This window comes from Ptychodera flava, chromosome 14 (assembly GCF_041260155.1).
Source record: "Ptychodera flava strain L36383 chromosome 14, AS_Pfla_20210202, whole genome shotgun sequence".
In the NCBI taxonomy this organism is placed as follows: Eukaryota; Metazoa; Hemichordata; class Enteropneusta; family Ptychoderidae; genus Ptychodera; species Ptychodera flava.
This window is the reverse complement of record NC_091941.1, coordinates 27,668,261-27,689,630: the sequence shown is the minus strand read 5'-3', so window position 1 is coordinate 27,689,630 and position 21,370 is coordinate 27,668,261. Positions and strand designations below refer to the sequence as shown.

The 21,370-nt window shown below is 36.0% G+C and overlaps 1 protein-coding gene across 1 annotated transcript; it reads left to right on the top strand.

The window, feature by feature from the left end:
- The first annotated feature begins 3 nt into the window (after window positions 1-3).
- Window positions 4-18,146, top strand: LOC139149995 (sorting nexin-6-like). The gene is made up of 14 exons (XM_070722131.1): window positions 4-47; window positions 138-185; window positions 1,034-1,138; window positions 1,593-1,703; window positions 2,578-2,699; window positions 3,109-3,232; window positions 5,248-5,343; window positions 5,857-5,962; window positions 7,115-7,190; window positions 8,483-8,522; window positions 11,214-11,300; window positions 11,825-11,920; window positions 12,181-12,330; window positions 15,963-18,146. Exons 1-14 carry the CDS (start codon window positions 42-44, stop codon window positions 16,017-16,019), a joined length of 1,224 nt encoding a protein of 407 aa, XP_070578232.1. The 5' UTR covers window positions 4-41; the 3' UTR covers window positions 16,020-18,146.
- Window positions 18,147-21,370: the final 3,224 nt, after the last annotated feature.

Here is a 21,370-nt window from a genome sequence, read left to right as displayed (position 1 = left end):
AAGTGTCACAATATCACGTGATAACCCTCCAAGTAGCAGCCATGATGGTGGGTGTGCGTACTGTCTCGTAAATATTTTTACAAAATTTATTGGCTTTTTACATGATTAGTAATTTGCAAAATTTTCTTTGCCAACAGGACGGACTGGATGATCATCCTGACCTCCTCTCCGAGGACCAGAATAAGGTAAAGTCTCACACTATCATCAAATCGCCCTCGTCATGCCATGGCAGGTCTCTGTACGTTTACCTTCACTGTGAAACAGGAAGACGTTACCTCCCCCATGGCCACGTAAACCATACTCCCTAGGGTAGCAAGAACATCAAATTTACTGTTCTGTTTGTGTCTTGTACGAAGTCAGTAGGTATCACGAGCAAACTGAAGTGGAGGAAGTGACTCGTCTTTCTAACTGTTCTATAGCAGTTTTTGTTGACACTAACCCTTGTCTGAAGCTTCGGCTTCACCATACATAGTCACCGCTGGTGACATGTTGTACATCCACCCCCTTACGCTCTGGGCCAACATTAGACTCATTATAGAGGTATACCACACGCAGTTCAGTTAAAGAAAGCGTAACGTTTGTCTTTATTTGCGTTAAGTCACTTTTTTAAATTTTGATATTTTTATTTCAAAATATAACACTCCAAGAAAATAAACACTTCATTTTGACCAAGCTGGCATACTTGATTTTGTTGACACACAGCCTATTTTAATAATCAGGCAGATGATAAGGTTTATGTCGAATTTTCAACCATCGTAGGTTGTATTATTTATATTATATATTATGGCAGTTGGTTTTTGATAAATATGTTGATTTAAAAATGGTCTGTGAACAGGGAATTTTCATCGTTCATACATTTCATAATTATGAGAACATGCAAGCCAGTGTCAATTACAAGCATGCAAATTAATTTAAACATCACTTTGAACATAACTAACTAACGTACTGGAAAAAACTTGTCATTGAAATATTAGAATGTTTGTACCATACTGTTGAATACTTGCAGTCGATATGTTTTCCTTTTGAATTGTAGGGGAGGTCAGAGACTGTTGATTTGAATACGGATACTTCACTGATCGTTGATATCTCAGATGCACTGAGTGAAAGAGATAAAGTAAAGTTTACCGTACATACAAAGGTATGTCAAGGTGTTATGTTGCCCAAACTCTATGTAAGCAAACCTTCAACCGAACAAAGTTGCATGTGATAGAGTAACACTGATGGAAGACTTGTGGTAAAGGTCAGGTATATCTACCACTATAACACCTATCACACAAGATTCCTGTCTGTTTTGTCATCAGTCTACAAAATTACAGTGTTTTAGCTGCAAAGCAATTCATTTACATGAAGGCGAATTCTCAGGTGTCTGTGTTACATGGATAACATCATATCAGCATAGGGAGCTCACTGTACCTGCAGTGAAAGTTTTGATATCATTTGCTCCAACCTTACTTTTCTTAACAAGACCAAATGCCAATAGTCAAATATTAAAAAGGGAAAAGTAGTATTATATTGTTGTGAAAAATGTACTTTTCTAACAATCACATTTGGTAAAATATTGCATCTCATTCACTTTGATCATTTTAAAACAGACAACTTTACCAGAATTCAGAGAGAGTGAATTCTCTGTGGTCCGTCAACATGAGGAATTTGTATGGTTACACGACACCTATACTGACTGTGAAGATTATGCAGGTATTGTTGTAAGTATATGATAAAATTTGAAGTTTTTTACCTTAAATTAAATCATTGATAACTGATTTACTGAGTGTTAAATATAGTGTAGGTGATATCTAGAGGCAACATGTCTCACAGCAAACAATATCATTCTGTATAATATTGTCTTAGTATGTTTCCAGATCACTCACCTGATCACTCAGTGATATTGTCCAAAACAGGTATGAACTGAAAATGCTCCCATGTTTCAGTTCATGTTGCAGTCGTCTGTAAATTTGCACTTCTCTGTGACATTATTGCTGCAAGTTTGCAACTTCATATGAATTAACATCACGAGCAATATTCATTAGGTTATAGCTTGATTTGAAAATAACATTATATATACAAATTGTATAATTAACATTCATAGCACTTTCATGAATTTTGGTCAAGTCCCAGTGAAAAATCAATAAATGGGGATAGTTCAGCAATAGAAGAGAGTGTTCAATATCTTTCACTTCTGTTATATCATTGTAAAATCAACATCCACGTTGATCAAGTTGTTTCAGTTTTATCACCCTTATCAGTAAGAGTTCATTAATTATGCAAATCGTCAATTAGTCGACAAAAAAAATGCAAAATATTGTTCACCTGTACTGTTGTTTCATCAATATACATGGCAAGTTTCAGTTTTGGGCCGGTACTTCATTTAAATGCTAAATGACTTTCATAAATGTTATATTATAGTAACTTCAGTGTACATAGCAAGTTTTCGTAAGTTAGGTATCCAACAGAGTACCCCTTTATGATAAGCATGGCAGCTATAATTTATTCACAAAAACTTGATCACCTGATCATTTCTAGCTGATAATGTTAAGTGAAGTATAAAGTGTAACGTGATATGATTTGTTTGCTCATTAGATTCCTCCACCTCCACCAAGACCAGATTTTGATGCTTCCAGAGAAAAACTTCAAAAGCTAGGAGAAGGAGAGGGGTCTATGACCAAAGAAGAATTCAACAAAATGAAGCAAGAACTTGAAGCGTGAGTTGATCAAATAAGTGGACTCTGCTTGTCTCTTTAGTTTTTCTTCAAGGTCATGTGTGGGCAACAAAAGTCAGCAACTACTCTTGTAAATTTCATCAAAAAGTGAAGATCACCAATAGTGATAAGAATGACATGTTCAGTTACATTTGTATATAGTAGTGTACTGGGTTTCCAATTGCTAATGTTTGGAAACATATTAGGCTGTAACTGTTTAAATCAGCAGTGAAGAGCTAATTTTATGTATAATTTTAAAGTGCCCATCTTCGCAAGATTTACTACAATCATTGTAAACCTTCCAGCAGCAATTTCAAATTATAGAGTGAACAGGTAACATACTGTCTGTTTTATTAAGAGTGATCAATTTTTGTAAACTAATTACCTTTTCTTCTTTCATCACACTCCATAGGGAATATTTAGCAACGTTCAAGAAGACTGTTGCTATGCATGAAGTTTTTTTACAGAGATTAGCAGCCCATCCTACTTTGAGAACTGATCATAATTTTAGAGTATTCTTAGAGTATGATCAAGAAGTAAGTATCCACCAGTATGGAAATTACACTGGTATGCAGATAAGAATGGACAGTGAAATTGATCTAAATGTTGCCACACTTGTGTAATTGGTTTGTAAAGTTGTTCCAAAACTTGCCACAGAAGTTGCACTGACTTGTTATAACTGTGGTGAAAATCAAAGAGCTTTTATGGACCCATAATAAACACACACCAGGGAGTACACTTTGCAGTGCACTTCACATACACAGACTCATATTACATTCCTCATATACCGCTGTTTTGAGTTACATTGTATCACAGCCAAGTCAGAGTCTAGTTGTCATTAGACTCTCGTTGCCTTTGCATTGTATGAAGTTCTTTGGCAAAAAAATCACGATCACAGGAAAAGAGGTGTACATACGCCAGAAGTAGTAAGTGAGAAAGTTGTCGAAATGTACGGGGATAGAAAGTCAGGAAATCTTTACCCTTCACACACAGACACTAATCAGTGTCTACTTTATTGCTTTACATCAACAATTACAGCAGAAGCCTACTGTGAAACAACACTATCATCCGTCTTTAGTTTGCCGTAACTCAACTAAAGTTACCGATCCTGTAGTAAATTTTGAAACAACTTTACAAACCAATTACACAAGTGTGATAACATTTAGATCAATTTCACTGTCCATTCTTATCTGCATACGACAGTAATGTAATCTTTCGAACACCAGTGATTTGTTAGTCCCCATTGACAAAGTCTGGGGGACTTATACTAGGTTTTGTCATGTCTATGTGTCCGTGTGTGCATCCGTTCGTGCAAATTTCTCAGGGATGCCTGCAGCAATTCCTTTCAAACTTGACACAAAGATTACTTCCTATGTCATGCAAGTGCATGTCAATTTGTTTTGTGATATGATTCAATATGGCTGTGTGACAGCCATTTTGTTTCGTGTATTTATATATACAGCCAATGAATGCTCAGACAGGTTTTGACCAATGTCTTTCAAACTTTCAAAGACAATGTACTGTAACTCACATTTGGATGTAAATTATTTTAGCAATATGACCCAATATGGCTGCCAAACAGCCATGTTATTTTGCTGATGGTGTTATAATGGATAAAAATGAGTGAAAGCATGTCAGGTTTAGTACTTTGTACCAGGCAAAATGTGGTTCAGTCAGCTCTTGTAGTTTGCAATGAAATTACTCAAAATACGAATCTTAAATTTTTGACTTTCACCATGAGGGTTCAAAAAACTCTAAGTTAAAATATATCATATACAGTTTGTGAAACACAGGTTTGTTAGTTTTTATGATTGTTCATTGAATGAAATTGAACTACAGGGATGTCAGTTGCCTTTCATGCAGGGAAATTTCTTATAATAGGACAATGAAATTTGCTGAATCTTAGCAAGAATCTGAATCCATATTCGATAAAGCTGTTACATTTATAGATATAATTAACAGCCCCTATTTCCCTTTCTGCCCAGTACTTCAAGTCAAGTCACTAAGTAACTGACACACACACAACTAACTGAGCTTCATACTCTGCAAGGTCAACAACTTAGAAAAATTACAGTACCTACAGACATTCCATGCAAGGGTCTACTAGATCTGTCCACCCATATCCATCTTTATCACAAACCAACACTCAGACTTCATATAACCACATTGCAATCATTGATTACACGGCCAATATTTCTTAAATTTAGCTTATTAATTCCATTCATACATCAGACATCAAATTGCACATACACATCAATACAACCTTTTCTCCACCATTTTCCGGATATCTGTTGACCAATACCACTTCACCATCATTTCCGTCAATGGTTTCCAAATTCAACAACCAAGTGGGGACTATGTTATTGAAAATGACTTGTTAATCATGTTCTGAGGCAGTGACATGGGAAAACAAAAATCTGGTGACATGAGAAACGCATTCAAAGTACTCGTATAACAGTTTTTCTCTTTGATCCTAATGTAGAGTATTTGAGAAGTTCTGTCTTCTCTTTCATAGGGCTGATAAAATTTGGATTGTCTTTTTTTTTTGTAGCTAAGTGTAAGAGGAAAAAACAAGAAAGAGAGAGTCACTGGCATCTTCAAAACTCTAACAAAATCTGTCGATGAGGTGCTATTGTCTGGACAAAAAGTAAGTACACTTGAAAGTTTAGTTTTCCAAGGTGTTTTCATCCACAGTCTACAGTGTAACCCTCATTTACTTTTATTGTGTGGTCCAGTCAGTGTTGTCAAAAGTAGTGTGGTTTCCAAGACACTTTCATCCACACTCCATTTTGTAACCTTCACTGTGTCTGATTGTTTGATTTAGTGTTGTCAAAAGTGTCACTTACAAATCTCCCAGTCAATTTCTTGTGGACAGTTCCGACAGTATCTTTGAAACTAGTGTTTATTCTGCAGCTTGGTCATGAACCCATTTACAAATCTGCCTTGCACCACCTATATATCATCCATTACAAGTAGTTTCTGTGCTTCAAATCAACATTCAATTGAGATAAATATCACAAAAATAATATTTGTGTGATGCCTGCATATGTGTGATATCAGTATACTATTTCTATGTTAGATCTTGATTTCCTTCTGACAGCAGATAGTCCATATATTGTGTGAATATCTTTGTGTGTGACATGCATTGATTTCTTTGCAGGATGTTGATAGCTTCTTCGAACAGGAGAAAAGATTCTTAATAGATTATCATACGAAAATAAAAGACTCCACAATGAAGTGCGATAAAATGACTAGGAAACACAAAGGTACACCCTACTTCTATTTCAAGGAGCTTAGTTTAGTTGGTTTACTTTGAAAATTTAAATATGTACTTCGCTATCTCATAAGCTTTCTGTCATCAGCTTTCATGCTTGACATATTTGTATTTTGATACACTGTTGGATAACCCTGACTTCATTAGTGCATCTGAAAATGTTGTATATTCCTTGTTTCATTTACAACCCAATCACAAATTGTAACCTCTGAACATTCAAACGAACACAATCCATAAGTCTTCCATAATCAAAATAAGACACATGGGCCAGAGTGCATCATGTAAACCAAATGTTGTCTTCATACAGTCTGCCTTGTGTTGGAATACTTCAATGAGTGATCAATTTCATGTGAATGTAGTCCACCAGTAGAGTGTTAGGAACACATAAATTTTCCATGTTACTTTGCCTGTAGTCTGAAAATATTCCACTCTACCAATGATGACATTATGATGTCAATAAAAGTGTACCAGTCCATGTTTATATCATTTTACCCATAGCTCAAAGTACTCTATTATTTTCAGATTTTCTTATCAGTTGTATTCCTCCCATTCTACACTAAATTGACATAGCCTTCATAATAGATTATCTACCTATTTCATACACATGGACACAGAGTCCCTTCCATTAATAGTTGTTGCTTCAGTGGAATATTGCAGTATGTACCACAGTTGAGTTTTTAAAGCTCCATAAGCTGTATCTTTCGGCTATTTTTTCTTAACTTTTGTTTTGTGGTTTCCCTACACTTTCTGCATTAAATACCTAAACTGTAATTTAATACTAAGTATTTAACATATCAACACAACCTATATGAGTATAATCCACATTGTTATTGTTGAAAATTGTATTCAAGTCCAGACTAGCATTTGTAAACAATAAACAGTGATCACTACACACATACAACCTGTGTTGACAAATATAATACTTGAAATTTTAGCACGACAAACGGATTAGGGTCAGACATGGTAGTTTATATACAGAAGCAGAATTCGAACTGAAAAACTTGCCACAAGTTACAGCTTATGTCCCTTTAACAGAACAATTACATGATGTATCATGACATGCCAAGGATATTGGGAGATACATATAGAGCGATACATTTGACGATATGTGATTTTACAGTGCTGAATACCGTTATTATTTCAGATGTTGCTGATAGCTATATAAAGATATCTGGCGGATTTGTTGGTTTAGGAACTCTTGAAAACACAAATCTTGACAAGTGAGTTTTACAAACGCTGTGCTTATTAGTGTACATTATACCAGCACACTCCGCATTGCAAATGTGACCAAGTCTGTAATTTTGTATCTCATTTTATCACCTCTTTGCCACCGATTGTCCACTGCCTAACGTTGAGTAGGTACTGAGGAAAGAAAATAAAAACTGACAACAGTCAACCTGATGCATTGAATTAAAACTACATGCAGGTTTCCAGACAACAAAAGTTTGAGCAGATACTACTGTATCATTGCAACATCTTACTCCAATGTGAACGAAGTTATGGTTGATATAACAAAATTGACTTAGCAAGCATATGTCACAACAAAATAACCAGTGCAACTGTTTCAAGAATAAGGCACTGTGGTAGAAGCCATCTAGGCAACTTTGATCAACAGAATGAGCCACAAATTACAGACTGTCTTTGGTTCCGAATTCTCGCTTTCGTCTTTGTTTTGCACTCGAATCTGCACAATTGACTTGCAGTGTCCATTTGAAATGCAACTTTGCAGTCTTCTGTTGTCGTAATCCCGATGTCCATTCTACATCACTGCTTTGTTGTAAATAGCTTGTAAACATCCTCAGGCATCTTCATTCTTCTTTCATATTCCATGTAACTGATATTGCCATTGTGTCCTCCATTTACTGTTCACGCCAGTCTAAATGGAGGCAGAGAAACCTCACGGTAGGCCTGGCTTCACCAACTTTCTTTTCTGTCTTTTCTTATTTGCCTTTCTGCCGTCATCCCATACTTATGTTCTTCTGTGTGGCATTAAGTTCATGCACTGCACCAGTTGTAATGCTACAGGACTTTGTCTTGACATCAGGCGATATTGGGTTGTAAAAACTTCAGTTTTAGAGTTTTTATATGGAGAGAAAGTGAAAGTCTGATTGAGGCCTGATAAACTTCCACTTTCATATTCTTATGAACACCAACTGACCCAGGAATTGCAAAGTATATGTGGATGGTCCGTTGTGAATTAACTGTGAATAAAGAAACTTATATGATCGATTACTGTACTAATCAATAGCAAGTATTCAGCGACTTTTGTATTGTTCAATTTGTTGTTTGCAGTTCACATATGTAAATATTTTCTACCCAATTTATTTCCTGTTTTCCAAACATGAAAGACATTATGCAGTGTGATTAAATTAATGAGCGTTTCATACCTGTATGAGTAATTTTTTTGCCTATGTTTGACCTTTCTAACAGCACAGAATCAGTCATAATACTGACCATAAACGCTTATGGCAATTCACGTGTAATGTTTTCCCAATTTTGCCTGTATTTTCAGATTCTTCAACAAACTAGCAGAAATATTTGAAAAAGAAAGGGTAAGTATCAGGATTGACTTTACCTTTGTAATGCCACCCCAGGGATGTGTATAAAGCCTTACTTCATGGTGTCACTTTACGTTTGCCTTTCAATGAACAGCCTATGCTCTTCGAGATTGCAGCAATCATACCTTCAATCATTGCAGTGATCTTTGTTGGTGTACAAACTTTTACAAGCAAAGCTGTTCATAAAACTATAGCTACTCTTTCAGTCACAATGAGGCATTTTTAAATGTCCCCACGGACACCGTCCGGGGGGACTTATAGGTTTGGTCATGTCCGTGCGTGCGTGCGTACGTGCGTGCGTGTGTGCGTCCGTCCGTCCGTCCGTTCACGCAGATATCTCAGAGATGCAAGAAGCGATTTCATTCAAACTTGGTACAAGGATTACTTCATATGTCATACAGATGCACGTCATTTGTTTTGTGATACGATCCAATATGGCCGCCAGGCGGCCATTTTATTACGATTTTTTCATGTACAGAGCCATAACTAAGACATGTTTCAACCGATTTTATTCAAAGTTGGTACAAGGACATTGACCAATGTCATAGATATGCACGTCAATTTGTTTTGTGATACGATCCAATATGGCCGCCAGGCGGCCATTTTATTACGATTTTTTCATGTATAGAGCCATAACTCAGACATGTTTCAACCGATTTTATTCAAAGTTGGTACAAGGACATTGACCAATGTCATAGATATGCACGTCAATTTGTTTTGTGATACGATCCAATATGGCCGCCAGGCGGCCATTTTATTACGATTTTTTCATGTATAGAGCCATATCTCAGACATGTTTCAACCGATTTTATTCAAAGTTGGTACAAGGACATTGACCAATGTCATAGATATGCACGTCAATTTGTTTTGTGATACAATCCAATATGGCCGCCAGGCGGCCATTTTATTACGATTTTTTCATGTATAGAGCCATATCTCAGACATGTTTCAACCGATTTTATTCAAAGTTGGTACAAGGACATTGACTAATGTCATAGATATGCACGTCAATTTGTTTTGTGATACGATCCAATATGGCCGCCAGGCGGCCATTTTATTACGATTATTTCATGTACAGAGCCATAACTCAGACATGTTTCAGCCGATTTTATTCAACGTTGGTACAAGGACATTGACCAATGTCATAGATATGCACGTCAATTTGTTATACATATATACGTCAATTTGTTATGTGATACGATCCAATATGGCCACTAGGCAGCCATTTTATTACGATGTTTTCATGTACAGAGCCATAACTCAGATATGTTTCGACCGATTTTATTCAAAGTTGGTACAAGGAGATTGACTAATGTCATACATATGCATGTCAATTTGTTATGTGATACGATCCAATATGGCTGCCTTGCGGCCATTTTGTTACGACTTTTTCATGTACAGAGCCATAATACTCTCAGGCATATCTCAACCGATTTTATTCAAAGTTGGTACAAGGACATTAACCTATGTCATACATATGTATGTCAATTTGTTTCATGATATGATCCAATATGGCTGCATGGCAGCCATTTTGTTACAATTTTTTGGTGTCCTTAGCCAAAACTTGGGCATGTCTCAACTTATTTTATTCACCAATTTTAATCATTGTACAAGGACAGTGACCTATGTCATACATATGCACATTGATTTGTTTTGTGGCCATTTTTTTCCGATTTTTTCATGTCTGGAACCATAACTCAGACATGTATCAAGCGATTTATTCAAAGTTGGTACAAGGACATTGACTTATTTATTTATGTCGATTGGTTTCACGAGATGGTCCAATATGGCCACATGGTAGCAATTTTGTTATGGTTATTTCATGTCGAGAGCCATAACTCTGGCAAGTCTCAACTGATCTTATTCAAAGTTGGTACATGTACATTGACTTACGTCGTCATACATATACGTGTTGAGTTTTGAAACAGTAAGATCAAATATTGCTGCATGGCGGTGATTTTGTTACAATTTTCAAATGTACAGAGCCATAATCAGACATATTTCCACCAGTATCATTCAAAGTTGGTACAAGGACATCGACCTACGGTATTTCATACATATGCTTGTCAATTTGTTTCACGTCATGTAGCAGTAACATTTCAATTATTGAAGTTTCGTAAGTAGGCTGATATGTCAAGAAATGTGTACTGCATCAATTCATGAAACTTTATACAGATGATAACTGATGTTAAGCTCACATTGCTTTAACATTGAAAAAGACATTTATCAGTGTCATTTTAATTAATTTGTAATTGCATAAGTAATGAACTTTCCTAATTAGGGTGATATAGCCATAAATTATACAACGTCAAATGTGATGAAACTTGATACAGATGTTAATCTCATAGTGTTGTAAATACTGCATCAAACTTTATGAAATATGGTACCAGTGATAATCTGTCAAGTGTTAGAATTGTGTGCACAAATGTTTTGCACATCCTGTTGATTAATTCCTAGTTGACTCATTTTCTGAACTTTAGGATGGTGGCCTACATTGGTTTTATGTTTCATCACCATGGAACTCATTCTTGGCCATTGAGCGTCATCTGTATCAAAGTATTTTTATCACAGATCTAATTAATGAAGAGGACTCTATCCTCTCTGAGGACATGTAATCAAAGTACCCATTAACAAGTGGGGACTGTGTCATCAACGATGACTTGTATTTAATGATTTTGCACACAGAAACTCGAAGCTAGAGTAGCCTCGGATGAAGATCTGAAGTTAGCAGATTTGCTAAGGTACTACATGAGAGATTCACAGGCAGCTAAGGTAGGGATCCTACTTTCCTATCTGTACTAAACACTTATGGACTGCAGGAAATGCATTCATATGTAATCATGCACTTCCCTGTTCTTTGCATGCTCTTGATTTTTCTCACTACAAATTTGTAGTCTTATGGTGGTTCAGTATTCTCAGTGAGTTGAGCAGAATTGCTCATATTGGCAATGTTTGTCAACTGGAACGTCAATACCTTAAACATAGTGCTGCTAGGTTCATTTGCCACTATCAGTCAAGGTGATCAGGTCAAACGTCAAGCACCGTTAGTCTTACTGACTCAGATCATAGTTTGGCAGTTTTGAATCTCAGTTGCTCCTAAACCATCATTCTACTTCCCATCTTCTGTCAAAGACTCCAACACCCTGAAACATCTATGTCTTAAATGGGCGAAGACATCCTCATTGAATATCATGAGACATAAGCCTGATTATATTACAATACCTTTTACACTGTTGCACCCTTAGCAGTCTGAATCTAGTATTTCATTCAAATAATCAATTATTATTTCACTGCAGAATCTTTTGTACAGGAGGACACGATGTTTGGCAAATTATGAGAATGCCAATAAGGCACTAGAGAAGGCAAGAGCCAAAAACAAAGATGTGCAACAGGTATGATTTTATCAATCAATTTTCAGAAAATATACAAATTTGGTATGTCAGTGTCTCTGCGATTGTAACAACGACAGTCAACTAGTACATTTTCACAAAGTTTGTATCATCTGCAATGTAAGTTTTATCAGTTCATGACTGGTAGGTAATCATGCAAATATGTGTGGTTGTGCAACAGGATTCATGATTTGTACTGCTGTCTACAACCTACTGCAGTCTTATAGGTAACCAATAAATTATTTTGACTGATGGTGTTACAGGCAGAGACAAACCAACAACTGGCATGTGAAAAGTTTGAGAAGATTTCAGATACTGCAAAGCATGAGCTGACAGACTTCAAAACCCGTCGTGTTAGTGCATATCGCAAAAATCTGGTAGAGTTAGCAGAATTAGAATTGAAACATGCAAAGGTAGGTGAACAATTCTCAGTGTTTCAGCTGGCTGATCTTATCACATGTATTATTTTAGTTTTTATTGTCACAAAATAATTTTCTCATTTGCTGTTGTAAACAAAATTAAACATTGAATTACTTTCAGCGTTGAGCTTTATTTACAACATTGAAAGTAATTGAAGGCTAAAAAGGTACTACAGTAGTAGAAAAGGGAGGTAGTGTCATCAACATATATGTTGCAGTGGCAGCTCGGGGTGTTCACAATCAAAGCTGTTATGGACTGCAATTTTCAAAGATTACAAAGAATGCAAGTCATACTATGAATACCGTATTCCTCCGATTCTAAGACCCCCTTTTCAGAACCAAAGGTGACGAAAAAGATATGGGGGGTCTAATAAACGGATGTTACCGCGAAATCGAACGTCGAAGTTAATTTATGCTAATTTATGCAATGTTATGCAAATTTTTATGCCAATGATTTTTTGATTCACGCTACAGACAACTCATACTTTGTGATATCGACTCATGGCCATGCTGCGTAGATACTGGCAGTCGAATCTGTACAAGTATAAATTAATGGAGATCCACAAGTCTTGAAATATAACGTATTTGCCATACCTTCTTTTACTAAACAATACGATAGCAATAAATCTTTGTATTTCGTGAATAGATAATCACCACGAAACTTTGTACAACAAGTACGTTCCTCAGCAGCAGCTAGCTCCCCATAGCATGGCCACAAAGGTAGACAATGAGTGAAGGAAAGTCCCTGAAGTTCCGCTGGCTGTGATTGGTCAATTTACGCAATAGGTCAAAGGTGTCAGTGCATGAGGTCAAGGTAAATTCTGTTCAGTGGTATGGTGTCCGTCCGATGTTTTCTATGTACGATTTTCATTTACTGTACTCCTTAAAATAAACAATCAATTACACGTCGTGAGTTTTATTATTTTGCTCTATTTTCAAAAGTCTAACCGTATCTCGAAACGAAATGTGATCTTACGAACAGGCAGGCTCGAACAGGTAAAGTGTTGAGGCATCGGCTGGCCGAGACGAAAGATTGCTGCGCCAATCTGCTTTATATTTGATGTGTTGATTTTTGGCAATACACCCTGAAGTTTTTTTATTACTTGTATCGATGACCGAAATGTCTCCTGATGTGGAATTCAGTCATCTATGATCAACTGTTCGGAATATGGTACGATCATGCACGTTTTTGTTCTAACTGTAAGTGCCTAGGGCCGTTTAGCTTATGAAGTTGGGTATTTTTCCCTCGCAAGACTTCGAAAGCGTGCATAATCTTGAAAATCTGTTACACTATCGTTCTACTCATTGTGTTCAGGAAAGGACACAAACAAATGCCGTTCAAACAATAAATACCTTCATTATATGAGAAAAACTACAAAATTGATGAAACATAAACGGAAGAAATTCAAAGAATTTTCAGTTCATGCGCGGAAGAAACTTTGGATATCGCGTTTCGTTTGTCAACACAATAATTGCCCTCTTCATCTAAGTCAAACCAGTCGAAGTCGATATCGTCGTCATTAAGTCTTTTTGAAAAATTTTACGATGCCAATGATATTTCTATTTTCACTGGTTGCTTATACGGTAAAGTTGAACGTAAGAGAAAACTTGCAGCGCTTCACAATGATCACAAAAGAAAACGTACGTGATAGAAAACTGTTGAAAAAATCTTTTATACTTTAATGGTAAATTTGAACGTAAGGGAAAACGTGCAGCTATTCACAATGATCACAAAAGATACCTTACCTGATAGAAAACTGTTGAAAAAATCTTTATAAGCACACCATTTAAAGAGCAACTTTTTCATGTGCAGTAGTCTTTTGCCTCAGTACTATAAAAACAAAAGTGTAAAAGTTGAGTGAAGCAAGTTCAAAGCTCGTGTCATTCACACGTCCCAAATTTTCTATTGATAACGGCAACAAAAGGATTTCCCGACATCGTCACAAGATCCTATAAAAATGCGTCGATTTATCGTAGACTTTATTTTCTGAAAAGTCATAAGACAGTGCACGGTCGTCATGGGCAAGAAAAAAAGTAATTATTAAAAACATTCTCGCTGTCGGCATGCCTAACTACCGTCGCAATCAGCTAGAACTTGGTTTGCCGTATGAACTTCGCCGAGATGCAAACAACATACACGATCGAAATGCTGTAGCCGTTGTTCAAGATAGTTGCAAAGTTGAAAGTTTGAAGCGAGATGCAGCACTCATACCGGGCACGGTTACTTTCGAATATCATCGATCGTGACGTGTCAGTCAACAAAAATACTACTTGAAGGCAAAGAAGAAAGCATTCATCCATTCTCCAAGAGTTGGCATGGCAGAGAAATGTCACGTCGGTGTTTTGGCAAATAATGCGGCTGTACCTCTGCTAAAGCAATCAGTCCGAGGTACTGTTTTCACCGTACATATTCACTAAAACAGACCAAATCATGCCGCTTACAAAAAAAAATGAAACGGCCCTTTTAAGGGCCACAACAGTCTCCAAAAAGAGAACTACTGATACCCATACTTACTGATACTTTGTGTTTGTATGAGTGTAAATTGTGTTTGTTTGATCGTGATGAAATGAGCGAATCGTACTTGATCGACAAGTCCGAAAACCCGACGATCCTAAATGTTCAGTTCATGGTAGCCAAATTGCATCGAAATGTTCGATTCGTACATAATCAGATGTTGAAAAATCTGCTTATTTTGATGGTAGCAAAATGACAGTAATAAAAAGACGATATTGTACTAGATCGAGACGCTAAAAAATCCAACTCTTTTATATTGTTCATTTGGGTAGTGAAATCCAAGTGTAGTTTTATCGCCAGGAAATTATAGAACTGTTCCCGATTGACATGTTCCAAACCCAACATTAGTGTGCGTGTGTGTGTGAGGTTTGATACTTCACTTTGACACTTGTTTGTGACTTTGATAAGCAGCGTAGGTGTTGTGGATATTCTGGTCTCATTACATGACAATGGCTCTATTGTTCCAGTCAAAATTCGGGTGTACCCCCTGGGGGGTCTTATAAACGAACTAACAGCTAATTACGAATTGATAAAATAATCCTGGGGGGTCTTATAAACGGTCTTAGAATCGGAGGAATACGGTATCTGGCAAATGCATTGCAGAGTTGTATTTTGAGGAAAAGTTCACATTACATGCTCTTTTGGTGTAAAAATGACTGTTGGAAAAGTGATTGCAAACAAGATTTTCTTGATAAGGTATGCAGCAGAATTAAACTTTTGTCAAAGCGGTTCATTTAATCTTCTGTTCTTAGTATTAGATGATAGGTTTACAGTAATTGTATTAGGAACAGGACAAGTTTTCACAAACAAGATTTTCCTCATATTCAGCAGAATTAAACTTTTGTCATATATCAGATGAGAAATTGTATTTGCATTTTCTGGCAGTACTATCGCGTAGATGCACATCCTAAGTGTATAATTTGTTGTGAATAATTCTGAGAACAATAAGTGTTACAACTGTTGGTATATAAATATTCACATCAGAATGTTGAGTTTGATCAAGGATATGCATAGGTAAAGAAGATCATACAAGTTATTTCAGCTTCCTCAGTGTATTGTTAACAGATACGAAACTCAAATTTTTTTGTTTCTTTCTTTTTCCATTTTTTAGGCTCAAGTGCAATTGCTCCGAAATTCAATCGCGCAACTTAAAGAAGAGACAGGCTGAAACGTTTACAGACAAAAAGTATCAAGTGAAATGTGTATTTTAAAATTATCAATCGAGACACAAAAAAAAAGTTGTAAAGAAAGAATATATGTTAAATACGTATCACTATGATCAGATGGATGATGTGTACCATTGTATTCAACTATGGCCATCAGTGTACCTTGATTTTAGGGCATGTTTTCCTGGAAGATATAGCGCATATTTTCAATGGAGTGTATTCTAACCTGAGGGCAAAGTCAAGATGTCAGGGATTCTGTGTGATCTGTGGAGCTATGTAATGTTTTATCCTGTGTGAGCAACATTCCCAGTCTTCAGACTTTTAGGAACAGCATCAAGGTTTCATCAGACCTTAAGTTATGTGATGAAAAAATGTAGAAATTATCATATCAAAATACATGTATACTTAATCAGCTTGAAATCAGAGCCAAGTTTTCTGATTAAAACTTTTCGCAGTAATATCTTCAATGACTGTCTTTGCAACACTAACAAAAGGGAAAGTCTACCTGTTGATACAGTAGCAATGCAGTATATATGACACATGCAGATTTGTGTGGAAGGTGTGAGTCAAACAAATATCATCACTGCACGTCTTCAAAACGGCTAATCCATCCGGCAACATTTACAGTGACACTGTAAATGAAGAAATTCTTAATGCAGAGAAAGATCATTTAGAATACAGGAAAAACTTAATATTGTTAAAACTAAGTAAATGATTAAGTACATGGTGATCATTACAAGAATAGTTTCAACATAGAGAATATTGCTTATAGAAATTCGCGAAATCAGTGGTGTCATCTGTATCAATGTCGAGTGGCTGAATTTCCATTTGACGACAATTGCTCAATATTTGATTCACCTTTCTCCTTTTTTGGGTTATAACACTTTGGAGAAAACAACAATTTAAAATTAAAGAAATGTTGATAGAATAGCAATAACCTCAACAGAATTTGCACCATATGTCTTGCATCGTGCCCAAATCTTGTGTATACCTGCTTGCCGCAGCAGAGATGATTGCTTAAATATTCACATGTTCTGGGTATGTGCCATTTATATTGTTGAAAAGACAGTCAGAGCTGATGTAGTACCTGGTTCTTTAGAAAATCTACGTACAGGAGAGATTCAGACATTTTGCATCTGTTTTGGAACCAAGTTGAGGTTTTAGCACACTTTTAACATTTAGAGAGAAATGTACATTTTCTTCACCACAGTATCCTTGAAATCTACATGAGTGCCAGTAATTTATCAAAGTTTTTGCTTTTGTATTTTGCATAGATATTTTAGTTAAAAAATATTTTCCTAAATTTTGATTTTCCATGAATTCAGCCAGAACATAAACACCAACTTCTTCCACCTCTTCTTTTCATTACACAGCAACATCAGATAATAAGGAAAACTTTAAAATCAATTTTCTCACTTCTTGAGAGAAACAATTTTTTTCCTTCAGTCATATATAAAAATTCACTTGTCTTTAGTTTGCAAGCTGGAAGTATGGCCAAAAGCTTTGTAAGTAACACAAAATTAATGCATAGTTTACCAATAATTAGTTTTAACATACATACCTACAATATCTATAGAATTCTGAGACCCGCATACTTTCCAGTGCCTGATAGTGCCATCTTGAATTCTTTTTCCGTCTTTGTGTAGTAGTGGTAAACAGAAATGTTCCGAAAAGTAAAATCAGTCTGCCTTTGTAGTTTTACAAAGTTGGTCGACGAACAGTGATTTGCACCATATCAGATTACTTTTGTGAAGGAAAAAGAATTTTAGTTGTTTTGCGTTTAACTCTGAAAGAGGTGATATCTTTCATTTTGTAACTTCAGAGTAACAAAGTGGTGTAGCGAGCTAGCTAGTAATAAAGTCTCTTTACTGGTATCATTACTTGTGTGATCAGTGCTAAATCCTGAGGCCTAGATTTCTGCTATTAATTGTACGCCTAGAAAATGAACGGATAACTAAGCTATGGATTTTAATAGCATGAGGCCAATCATGCACTTTCCATCCGATGTAAAATTTTTGAACCAACCAGATGTTTTGCATGTGTATTAACCGGACAAATATGTGTACAATGTGATGAAATTCCGCAGCAGTAATCAATAAAATACCCTTTCTTCTGTACTAAGGTGAGAATGATGTGTAGTTTGCATTGTTGTAGTGATGTTTGATTGATGTTGACACAAACTGCAGACTGGCTGTTGAAAGAGTTCTATGATTTAAAAGCACTTACTTTTGCTGTAATATATGTTGTAACGGGATAATTTCTCACAGATGAACATTATGTCATTGAGTGATTACACACCAGTGACTACGTTTACTGTCCGTGCAAGTCTGTCAAAAGCTGCAGCATTCATTTCTTCGGAAAATTGTATAAATCAATGAACCTACATGTCCTTGCCACTATCACTCTGGTCAGCCAAAGGATAACTCAAGACAATCTTGTAGCATTTTTGCCACTGAATAAGTATCTTCAGACTACCATTGAAATAATTTGGTATGTGATAAAGAATATCTCAAGGTGTAACGCTGATAATGTCGTCACAGTTTTATGAAAACCTAACCAGAACACTGAGACCAACAAAAGTACCTTTCTACTGACTTTAAATCTAATATCAATGCAATATAACATGCCATAGGGAATTGGCAGGAGAATTTACCCTGCATGAGCTGTAAATAAATTTGTATTTGTCATTTAATGATCCCGTCAAAGTATGAGAATGAGATTGTTTCTTGCGAACCAATCATCAAACCGTTTGGAACTTTTCAAAGAGACGAATGACAAAAGCTGGATTCATGTATTTGTGAATTACAGACATTATCAGGATTTTCCATCTACAAATAGTTTAAAAGATTACATCCATCACCATTTTGATGAAAGAAAGAATCGCATGAAATTTCTGATGTCTATAGAGAAGGAAGTGGTGATGACATGCAATGCCTGAGGTGCTTACAGTTGTATTTGTGCAATAGTGTTTGTACTGTTGATTTAAAATAAAAATGAATTCTTGTCCAGACAGGAATTCATGCTCTGCCCACGGTGACACATAATACAGAAGTGATCAAACTGCTGCACATGCACAATGTATCACATCTGCAAAATATTTGCTGGGGCATCCTTTGGAAACTGTCAAGCAATTCCAAGTGACCTGGTTTGTAAAACCCTCTGTATGCAGGCCAATTGTGTGGATCTGGTAACGCCTCCCACCACTCAGCCTTGCTGACTGCCATACAGACAAACCTGCTGACTCTACATGTGAATATGACCTAGTCAGAAAACTAATTAGTTTCATAGCCTCGTGTATTAGATTAAATTGACCTGGAATAGCTTACGGTGTTCAAGTTATTCTTCTGATAAATAATTAAAAAATTAGTTATCTCTGATAATTATTTGCATTCATTTGAATGAGGTTATCCCTTGGAACCCATCGGATTGATTGATGTCGACTAGTCCCTCCCCACTCAATTCTCTGCAATTCTTGAGAAGAGAAGAGTCCATAACAAGGTGCATGTGGGTTGAAAGTCCGATAATTGCAAAACATAATTTTTTCCATCAGTCTGCATATGTTTATTTGTGCATTTTGAGTTTTCCCTTTTCTTTTTTAATACCTATATTATTTTGTGATCATCTATTTTCTTATGTTGTTTTGTTTGTTTGTTTACTTTTTTCTCCGAATCTGAGGCCCTTGTGATTTGATCAAACATTTTGTAGAAAATACTGAATTTTGGCATCAGTCATTGGTCAAAAATGAATACTTGTGACACCCAAGTTAATGAAGAGACATCATGGCCACTCTTATTAGGGGTGGACCATTTGATTTCTTAGGGGATAGCTGGAGGAAATCATACGGTACATGGCCAGATCAGTTTATTTTTTCACCCATCCTGGTGGTAAATTTATTTTTCAAAGGTTACATAGAAACAAACTTTTTTTGCCTAGTAGAGTCAAAGCAAATTTTTTTAAAATAATAAACAAAACCATTTGAACACTGTCTTTGTAAAATCAAGCCTTGTTCCTGTTTGATGTCCAGCACATTGCTTTTAAAAAAATCCATCTGGTGATGACTGGTCTTTAATACAATGCTGCAAGTGACTGCCTTCTCTTGTATTATCCTTCACTTCATCAGGGCATACTATATGGTATAGCATCTCTAAATTTGGAAATGACCATTAGTGGGCCTTTCCAAAACAGATCCTGACACTTCTTGATTATTTCATACATACAAATCACGAAAATACTGCAAATTGCAATTTTTTTCTCTGAGTCTCCATTCAAATTATATGGCACGACAATTACAATTCCTTGAAAAGCACCCTAGTCTCACACCTTTTATAGTGCATAACAAAGCAACAAAGGTACGTAAAGGAAATCCCAGACACGGATTTGAAGAATATTATCAAGGCTTGTCAATGCACAAATTTCAACCAGAAATCGTGCAGCATAGCTCACACCTTTTGTTTTACCTTTGTCACGCAGGGGGGTAGGGGGTAAGGCACTTTTTGATGTCAAGAAAAAATAATCCTCAGCCGAAGAAACTGACCAATCCCTAACTGCTGTTGGCCACTGAAGACACAGTTAATGCTGTCTCAGGGTACATGACAACAAATTATATTACAGCCTTTTTGATGCAATTTTTTTCCAGCACTCTAGGCAGACAATCGTTTTTCCTCCAGCCCCCCTCCAAGAAACCAAATGGTCATTCCCTAAAATCCACAATTTTATTTCATCATTTCCATATCACTATTTTTAATTTAGCATTTTCGTTGGAGAGGCACATTTTTAAACACTCTCAAACAGATAAATTCATGAACATACCAGATATGAACTGAAAATGCTCACGTGTTTCATTATATATTGCAGTTATGTGTAAATTTGAACCTTTGTCACATGTTTGCAACTTCATTGAAAGTATTATGATCGACATAACGAACAATAATCACCGCCGATTAATTCTCAAAGGTCATGAAGTATACAAATATGTAATTTGCTGAAATAGAAATATTAAAGTTCTTTGACTGCTGTCATTGTATCACCATTTTATATAGCAAGTGTAATTACCTTTGGCCAAGTCCTTCAGCCATATATGCCGAGCTGTGAAAGCTAATTAGATATGCAAATTATAAATTAGCCGGCATGAAAATGTGAAATGACTTTCGATATTGTTTTAACCAGGTATAATCATCAATGTACATAGCATGTTTTGCCAACTTTGATCAAGTAAATCCCAGTATATATCCCTAATAAGCAAAGTTCATTAAATATGTAAATTAGGAATTGACTTAAGTAAAATGCTTAATGATTGTCAATAATGTTGTATCATGGTATCTGCAATATATGTAGCAAGTTTTGTTAACTTTGG